We start from the raw sequence: 8,905 nt of genomic DNA on the forward strand, positions 1-8,905 counted from the left end.
GGAACGGGCACGGAGGGGGCAAGGGATGTGATGGAGGCAGCGCAGAGCAGCCGCAGCCGGGGCAGAGGCAGGGATCAGCTGGAGCTCTCGCTGTGCACAGAGCGGCTGCCAGCCCTTCTCACGCTGCAGCACCTGATTTCCCAGCTCTTTTTCCCAGTGTAAATCACTCGCTGCGGAGGGGAGCGCTGACCTCGGGGGCGAGAGCAGAGCAGGGGATCTGGTGGTGATGGGGCTGCTCTGGGCACCCCCAAAGTCTTGGCTGTTGATTTTTAAGCCCTGAGCGTAGTGGGGACATCTTATAGCAGAAAGCGGAGCAGCTCCCCAGCTATGCCAATGCCCGGTGGCTCGCATGCCTTCCTGGGGACCGCGCCGGAGCTGCACCCTCCGTGCTCTGCACCGGGCGCCTCTGACTCAGGGCTTCACCCAGAGCTCCTCAGCCATCAGGGTTTTCGTGTCTGGCTTTAACAGGCTTTAGATCAGGCGCTGACAAAATGCTGCAGGTCTGACACAGGCCGGTCCAGGTTGGGACATGACAGAGGAGGTGGATGCAGCAACATGTGGTTATTATTCACCTATACGCCACACCTACGCGCAAACACCTGTAGGTAGATGACAGCCTGCTCTCTTCTCCTCTCTGTTTTGCCCTGGGCTTTTCAGGGGCATGGGAATGAGTTTTCTCCTTTCTGCAGCTCATGTGCTCCCACTCTGCTTGGGATTTGGAGACAGCGTTGCTGTGCAAAATTCAGCTGGAGCTGCTGAATTTCCTTTGGTCGAGCCCCAAAATTGCCTCGCCTGCGAGAGCTGCGAGCAGGGTTCTGCAGCGGGATGAGCTTTCCTTCCCAGCAAACCCCCTGTCGCAGGAGCTCCAGTGCCCCAGGCTGGATCAGCATCCTGGGGAGAGTGGAGAGGATGGTCCTGTGGGGAAACTGAGGCAGACGGATGAGCGTGCGGGCTGTAGTGGAGCTGGGAGCTGAGCGAGCATCGCTTCGGGCTGGTTGCAGCCCCTCTGCAGCATGTCCAGGCTCCTGCCGACCCCGGGGTGCGGATGGGGCCCTTCCCCTCCCTTGTAGGGCCTCTTGTTATAGTCCCTATAATTATACGTGTGAGGTCTGCCTGCCTTCCTCCCCGGCTCCTGCTTGTAGGACCTCTTGTTATATTGAGTATAATGAAGTGTCCGAGGTCTCTGTTCCCCCCACCCGCCCTTGCCTGCCTGCGTGTAGGACCTCTTGTTATAGCCAGGGAAATTATGGGTCTTTGGTCTCCCTCCCTTCGCCCAAGCTATAATTTAGATTTATATAAAGTGCGGTCCAGCCCCTGTTGTGCAAGCGGTTGCTATTCCGGGTGCCGGGGAGAGGGATGGAGCGGCGAGGAGGGGGCTCGCGGTGGGTGGGGGAGTGTAGCATTGCACTGTGCACCATGCAGCCCCCCCAGACACCCCGCAGCCCCCCAGACACCCCACCTTGGGGGGGCAGCCAGCCCCCCAGCCCACAGTGCTGGCTCTGTGGGAGGTGGTTACGCCTTCTCCTCGCTGGGTTTCTGCAAGGGGGTGTGCGGCATTGGGGTTTATCCCCACGGGGGATAACACATCTCCTGTCTGGGGTTTTGCTTGCCCCATCGAGGGGGTCCCGCAGGGGCTGCTCCCGTCCCAGAGCAAGCGGGAATGCGAGGGGAGGTGGTAGCCGGCTCCCACACGGAAGACAGTGGCCCTTTCATGGGAAGGGGGGGATGAAGAATCCAGCTTGAACCGCTGAGCGTAACCAGATCTCCTGGCTTTTTAGAGAAGGAATGTGGGACCTCGGGAAGGTTTTTGGGAGGGTGCTGCCGAACCGCTGGCGTTGCAGCAGGGTGAGTGGCTTCAGAGCGATGCAGCCCCGATGCCCATCCCCAGCAGCCCAAAATCCCTCACAGTGCTGCAGCTCTTCCCCGCACCGTGGTCTCTGGGCTGCAGAAGCAACAGGGGCGGCTGGATTTGGCTCATGCCCAAAATCAGAGTCCCAAAGCACCGACCGGTGCTGTTTGCAGCAGCTGGGGATGTGCTGCGGGTTGCTGTGGGTTTTGGTGACTGGGGGGCTCTGCTTACAGCTCGGTGCACCCCGGGGTGCTCAGCTCCAACCCCATTTCTCTTGCAGAGGCGGGCGAGACCTCGCGCCCTTCGCCGAGGCAGACGCCAGCGGCACCATCGGCAGAGCCCCGGCCACCCGCCCGCCCCACTGCCGGCCCCGCAGCGCCGAAGGAGAAACCCCTGGAAGATGATGAGTCCCAAAAAGTCCTGACGAAGGGTCCCTGGCCTGAGCTCACAGGCGCTCCCGAAGCTGTGACATGTGAGTGTTTCCCTCCGCGGCGGCACATGCAGCTCCGGACACCTCCGGGTGCCCGTGCTTTGGGCTGCTGCTGTCTAATCAGTAACCGGGATCATTAAAAAGGCGGGCAGCCATGGTGGGAAGCCGTCTTCTCCTCGCTCTGCTCTTCCCCACATCAAAGCAAAAGACTTTAACTGAGCGTGAGTCACGGGGAGCCAGGGAAAGCGAAGGGCGGGTATCCAGCAGCGCCGTGATGCCTCTCACTGCCTTCATCCTTAGGACCGGCTGGAGGCAGAGGAGGAGGAGGGCGGGCGGCTGGAGGAGCTCTCGGTCGTGTTGGGGTCCTGCTGGGGTGCTGTGGTGGGAAGAGGGACCGGCCCCCGCGAGAAGGAGCCGGCTGCTGTATGGAGCATCCCCAAAGCAGCAACGGGAGAGAGGAGAGCCCCCGGCAGAAGGGGCTCTGCGGTCACAGCCGCAGGAGGGGAGTGCAGCAGCCATTTGCTGGAGCAAAGGGAGATGCCTCCCATCGGGACAGCTCTTGCTTGGCATATCCAGGGCAAGGGTGAGGCTGGTGCAAAGCCTGAACGGGCAGGGGATGGGACGGGCTGCCTGCACTGAGGATCTGGGTTTGCGGGAGGCGGTGGTGAAGCCAAGCAGCACCTCCCTATTTCTGCTGCTGCAGACCTGCCGGTCCCCCCGCCGTGAGAAATACCGGGGTGGGGTAGAAGCAGGGGTGGGGGTGAGGGTGCCCTTGATGTATTGTGGGGATGGGAGAGCAGAGCTGGCAGATGTGGGAGATGGGAGGCTGGGCTCTCCTGGAGTCACGCCGTCCATCCTTTCCCTGGCCCCCAGCCTGGATCCGAGGGTTTTGCTCCCAGGCCGCCCCTTACACACGCAGCCATTCCCTTTCCGTTGGATGTGAACACGCAGCTTTCCCTTCCAAGGGGCGTAAAGTAGATGGATGCTTCCCAACAGGGAGAGGGAGGGTGGGAACAAGTTTGCAAACTTTGAAGAGCGGGCAGGCGGGGTGGGAAGGGGAGGGAACGGCAAAATCTGGGTGCTCCTGACAGCATACGTGGAGCAAGAAGTGCACGTTTCCTCAACCAGAGCTCAAGCCCTTGCAAAGCATCTGGGAGCTGGGCCGGCTGCCCACAGACATTCTGCACCTCTGAGTCACGCTGCAGCCTGCTGCACCCTGCATGGCACGGCCCCGCGCAGCCCCCTCCCCGGCCCACCCCCCTGGGGGCAGCCGCCCCATGGGCCCCCAGGCTGGGAGGAACGTGGCCGTCCGCATCCGGGCTTGCCTGGGTGCTGGGTGCAGGGCCCCCCCCAGCTTTCCCCTCCCCTTCCTGGGAAACGAGGTTCAGCTCCCTGCGGAGCATCGCCTCCGGCATCCCTCCAGCATCCCTTGCTTTGCAGCCCACTCCCCGTTGGTGCTGTTACAGGGGGGTCACCATCGCTTGCAGGGGGGCAAATCCCCCCCCCTTGGCAGTACCTGGGTAGCACAGTCAGGCTCCCCCATGGGAAGGTGAAGGGGGTGATGGTGGCATTTTCGTGCCAGCCTGGCACATGCAAGGTCGGGGGGACGCGGCAGCAAGGGGCTGTCGTGTGTAGGGTCCTGTCCTTCGCCAGCGGTGCCAGGATCAGCTCCCCCAAGGCTCAGCGCTGCTCGTCGAAGCCTGCCATGGTTCTTAAATGTCAGTCTTCTGGCAGTTTGGGAGCAACCAAAGTGGGGATTGTGGGTTTGGGGCTCTGGGTGTTGAGTTTCAGGCGAGAGCAGCAGGCTCCGCTCAGGCGGCCACGACGTGCTGGTTTGTCCAAGCCCGGTTAGCGGCTTGGGAAGATGACCTTTGGCAGAGCCGATGGCCGGGGGGGTCAGAGCGGGGCGAGGACCGCTGCGGTCTGGGCATCTGTCCACCGAGCCCCGGGGATGCTGCCGTGGGGGAACCTGAGCTGAGCCAGCACCGCGGCTGTGCCGGGGAGCATCGTCTCGGGTGTGAAACACAAAGTGCATGTCCAGGAAGGGGGTTTTGCTTGTTGGAAGAGCCAAAGGCAGGCGCTTTCCCCCAAAGCCCTGGTTTCCCACCCTGGTGCTGGTGGGCGGATGCGGTGGGGGTCATAGGGTGGGCTGGTCCCCCCCCCCACTGCTGCCCTGACACTCGTGTTGTTAGGGAGTGTTATACACTGCTCCACCTAAGCCTCCGGTTGAAACTGTCTCTTTTAGAAGAGCTTTGGGCCTCTGTGAGTTGAAGGCTCTCCTAAAAAATGGAAGCTATTTTTCCTAACCTAGAGGGGGGGATTACTGACTGCCTTTCGCTGCCACTCGTTGGAGCTGGAGCGTGATTTTGATTTACAAACAGTTTAATCTGAGGAATGCAGCGAAATGCCGAACGCCAAAGCGAGCGCGCTGCACGCTGCTGCAAACCCCCGGAGAAACCCAGCGCTCGACGCTGCAGAGTGCTGCCGTCGGACACTGCCGGGCCGGGCTCCTGCGCGGGTCCCTGCGGGCTCGGCCCCTGCCCGCCGCGGCTCTGGGCAGCCCCGGGGCACCACGGTCACCCTCCGGCTCAGTGCCGCTCGGTGCCGGCTGGGCACACGCACTCCGGCACGGGCAGTCAAGGGCGCTGGAGAAGGGCGCATGGGAAGCCAACTCCCCCCCGGAGGTTTTTTTTGGGAGGGACACATCCCATTTAGTCCAAGACCTGTTTTCCATTTCTCCTTTCTGCCCTTCTCCCACCCCTCCTGCTTCCAGTCTGCTCTTCCCGCTCAGCTCTGGTTATTTTTAAGTTCCCTTCCCAGCATGCGTCAAAGACGCAGCGTTTCACCCAAGCACCCAGTTAAACTTCCTCCGCAGTCTGAGCCCAGTCTGGCAGAGCTGGGCGCTGGGTCCATGCACTTGTGTTTTTTTAACCTCCATCTACTTTATTTTCGCCGGCGAGGGCGGGTGCAGGACAGGGACCGTCTGTGCCCCCTCCACCCTGTCGGTCTCGCCGTGCCCCATGGCCACCCCACGCAGAAAGCAGCTCCTGTTCCCTGGCCGCCGGAGGTGCCTTTGCCCTCGAGCCTCTCGCCTGAATCATCCCTTGTTTACTGGCGCAGGAGAGGAAAATCAAAGTTTGGCCAAAGCACCATCAGGCAGGATTTTATTTGTGGCTTTGCTTGGTGTTGCTGCCGGAGGGATGGATGATCGAACCCCCCTCTCATGTGCTGGATTGCCAGTTGACTCCCCCACCCCATGGCGTGTGGGGAGAAGGACGCAGTGCCGGGCAGGAGCGAAGGGCTGAGCCGTGCCGCTGGCTCCGGCAGCATCCCAGCGGGACGTGGGGCCACCGGCCTCTCTCACGGCTGCAGCGTGCGAGGGCTGGAGGGAGGCGCAGACAGAGCAGATATAGTTATTTTCCTCCTCCTGCAGAGAAGTTCAGCCAGAGGCTGGGGAGACCTTTAATTAAGTGGCCGGTTCACGCTGTCCTGGGGAGATGAGCAGCCCGGCTCTCCAGTGGTGCTTCATCATCCCTGGCTTTACGGAGGGCGGTGGGGACAGCCAGGAGCTCCGTCCAGCAGCGTCGTGCCGTGGGCTCGTGGGGCGGTGGCTTGGCCACGGGGGTGGCTCTCACCTGGCAGCAGCCACAGGCTCTTCTCTTCCCCGCTCGGCACGAGGTGAGCGTGCCTCGCCGTGCCTCTGCGCCCGCTCCAGTTGGCCTCAATGGCTTCATCCCTCCTGCCCGTGCCGGCAGTGCTGGGACCCCTTCTCCAGGTCCTCTGCTGAGTTTTGGCAATTGCAGCACGTCCTTCATGACAAGTCTTTATTTCTTGCTCTTTTTTTCATCCCTTCCTCTCTGGAGCCTCTGTCTCTTTCCCTCCAGCCATTCTTCTGCATCTCCTTTTCCATCTCCATCCTCTCGGACCAGGTATCTGTTAGCATTGCTTCTTCCCAGCCACGAGGCCACCCCATGTCCAGCTGGGGACCAGGTTCCCGTGCGGTGGCAGGGGACCGGGTACACGTTTCTCCCACAGCAGAGCACTGCAGGGGGGGCCGGGGGGTGCTAACGTGCTGTTCTCTCCCTCAGGCCAGCCCCAGGTACGAGCAGCCCTGCAGCCCCCCAGCCCCTGCACCCACCTGCTGCAGAACGGTGCCGGGCGGGGGCCGGATCCGGGGAGCACCAACGGGGAGGCGGGGAATGGGGTCTTCCGCCCCCTCCCCAGTGCCCAGAAGCCTCACCGAAAGCTGCAGTCGCATCACTCCATCAACAGCCAGAGCAGCAAGAAGAGCAAGGGCAGCTCCAAGTCAGCCTCTTCCCACATCCCTATTGAGGCGCAAGAAGGTACCGACTCTCCCCAGGGGGGTCCCTTTCCAGCCACTCTTCTCCGGCCCTGAATCCCTTGGAGTCTCTCGTGTAGCATCCTTCCAGCCCACTGGGACCCCTGATCTGGGCGCCAGCCGAGCTTTCCTCCTGGGAGCCTTCTGTAGGGCGGGTGCTGAGCGGGATCATCTCGTGTCCTCCAAAATTGGTCTCTCTTGGGGTCTGGGCATGTCCCAGGCAGCTGGGCATGTCCCTGGGTGTTGAGAGAGGCCCCTGGAGCAGTGCCTGGCTCCAAGCCCCTCTTCCCATCCCTTCCATTAATTCCTGAGGGAGGATTTCCACCCTTATGGGGCTGAGCATCCATCCGCCGGGTGCTGTCTCACCCAGCCAGGCCCGTCCCCCCTGCCCACTCTCTGGCCGTTCCTCTGCAGACTGCTGCGTCCACTGCATCCTCTCCTGCCTCTTCTGCGAGTTCCTGACCCTCTGCAACATCGTGCTGGACTGTGCCACCTGCGGCTCCTGCACCTCCGAGGACTCCTGCATCTGCTGCTGCTGCTGCAACTCGGGCGAGTGCGCAGACTGCGACCTGCCCTGCGACATGGACTGCGGCATCATCGACGCCTGCTGCGAGTCGGCCGACTGCCTGGAGATCTGCATGGAGTGCTGCGGGCTCTGCTTCTCCTCCTGAGGGGCTGCGCTCGGTGGGGGGGACCAGGACTGGGTCCCCCCCCAGCTCCTCCTGCAGCAGCCGAGGGTCCGGCCAGTCCCTGAGTCGGCAGTGGGGACACCCAGGTGTGAAACGCCGAAAGACGGAGCCCGGCGGCGGAGGAGAGCAGTATCCCCCCCATTGCAAACCTCATCCTTGGAGCTGGTGAACCGGGCTCGGATGCTGCCTGGGGAGGGGTGAATCCATAGGGCTGCAGGGGCTCCGGGGACGGTTGGCATCCCGTCACGCTCTACCTCTTCCCCATACCGGGCCGGTTCACCGAGGATCGTGGGAGCCTCCTGCCACCTGAGCCGAGAGCAGGAGCGCCCGCCCCGTGCCCCGTAGAGCCCGCAGGTGCCACCCCGGGGTCCCTGCGTTGAGGACAGCCACTGCCACCATCAGGGCTGCCCCAGGACAGTGCTCTGGCTTACATGGGGGTGACACAGACCATCCTCCCACTCCGGGACACCTCCAAGGTGCAGTACAGAGTCCTGCTCCCCGCTGGAAGCCCACCCTGCACCGGGAGGTGCCGAAGCCTTTAGCCAGGCTGTGGGGTCCCGTGCTGTGGGACACATCCTGCCAGCCCCTGCCCCTCCTCGGTGCCGAGATCAGCAGCCAAGTGCAATACACACAGCCCGCTCCCCTCCCTGCCACGCTGATTGGGAAGAAGCTTTTCCTTCGCCGGTCCTCGCAGCAGGGTTGCAGCCGGGGGCCAGGGTGGCCATCCCGGCTGGGGGGAGCCTGGAGCCGTGCCAAGCCGTTACCAACCCTGCGTGTGTGCCGGGGTGGGGGCGGTGGGGCAGGGTGGCTTGGTTGGTGCCCAATGACCCCCAGCAGTTGTTGGCCCCATCCTGCCACCCCAGGGACAGGGCTCGTGGCTGGGTGGGGGTGGAAAATGCCCCATTGAAGGGCTGGGGAGAAGGGGAGGGAAGTGTCAAGGTATTTTATTTTTTTTGTCCCTTTCGTTTGTTACTGTAAATAAAGGTATTTCTTCATTTCTGACAGACAGCTGCCGCATCATGTGCTCCGCAGGGTGCTCCCAGGGAAGAGCTGCTCGCAGCCGTACCACGTCCCCCATCCCTGCGCCTGCATCCCCCGTCCTGCTCCCGGCTGCAGGCATGGGGCGGGGGGGGCTGGCGCAGAGGCTGCAGGGCTCCTTTGGCCATGGGGACATGGGACGGCTCAGTCACAGCCCCGCGGTGCTCCTGCTTTGGTCCTTATGTCGGGAGGGGAAATGCAAGAGGACTCCATGTCCTTCGAGCCGGGGAACAGGTCGAGGTCCTGGTGTCCCGCAGCCTGGCATCGGCCCCCAGCCATGGGACAAACCCCGGCGCCGTTGCAGCACCGTCCCCTGCTCCTCCTGCAGTGGGACCCCATCCGCCGTGAGTTGCTTCGTCTGCCCCAGGGACACGACTTCCCTAAAGGAGAAAATAAATGACGCAAATTCCCGGCTGCGGGGCTGGGGTGGGCACGGGCTGCCCAGGGTTGGCGTGAGGCTGTGGGAGCTGGCAGCCCTCTGATTTTGGGTGGCCTGGGTGCTCCTGCTGCCACCCACTGCCTGCCGTGGGAGCACCAACTCTGCCGTGCCGCACCGTGCC

General features: G+C 62.9%; 1 protein-coding gene across 1 annotated transcript; it reads left to right on the forward strand.

Moving 5' to 3' along the window:
• The first annotated feature begins 529 nt into the window (after positions 1-529).
• On the forward strand, positions 530-7,320 carry MDFI (MyoD family inhibitor). The gene is made up of 5 exons (XM_059831034.1): positions 530-601; positions 1,779-1,845; positions 2,130-2,321; positions 6,368-6,622; positions 7,033-7,320. Exons 1-5 carry the CDS (start codon positions 530-532, stop codon positions 7,287-7,289), a joined length of 843 nt encoding a protein of 280 aa, XP_059687017.1. The 3' UTR covers positions 7,290-7,320.
• Positions 7,321-8,905: the final 1,585 nt, after the last annotated feature.

The sequence above is a fragment of the Gavia stellata genome, chromosome 30 (assembly GCF_030936135.1).
Source record: "Gavia stellata isolate bGavSte3 chromosome 30, bGavSte3.hap2, whole genome shotgun sequence".
In the NCBI taxonomy this organism is placed as follows: Eukaryota; Metazoa; Chordata; class Aves; order Gaviiformes; family Gaviidae; genus Gavia; species Gavia stellata.

Excerpts from the sequence above, each read along its gene's own strand:
- MDFI (XM_059831034.1), top strand. The coding sequence starts at position 530 with ATGACAGAGGAGGTGGATGCAGCAACATGTGGTTATTATTCACCTATA. Across the intron at positions 1,846-2,129 it reads ACCGCTGGCGTTGCAGCAGG|AGGCGGGCGAGACCTCGCGC; the intron begins GTGAGTGGCTTC and ends TTTCTCTTGCAG. Across the intron at positions 2,322-6,367 it reads CGCTCCCGAAGCTGTGACAT|GCCAGCCCCAGGTACGAGCA; the intron begins GTGAGTGTTTCC and ends TCTCTCCCTCAG.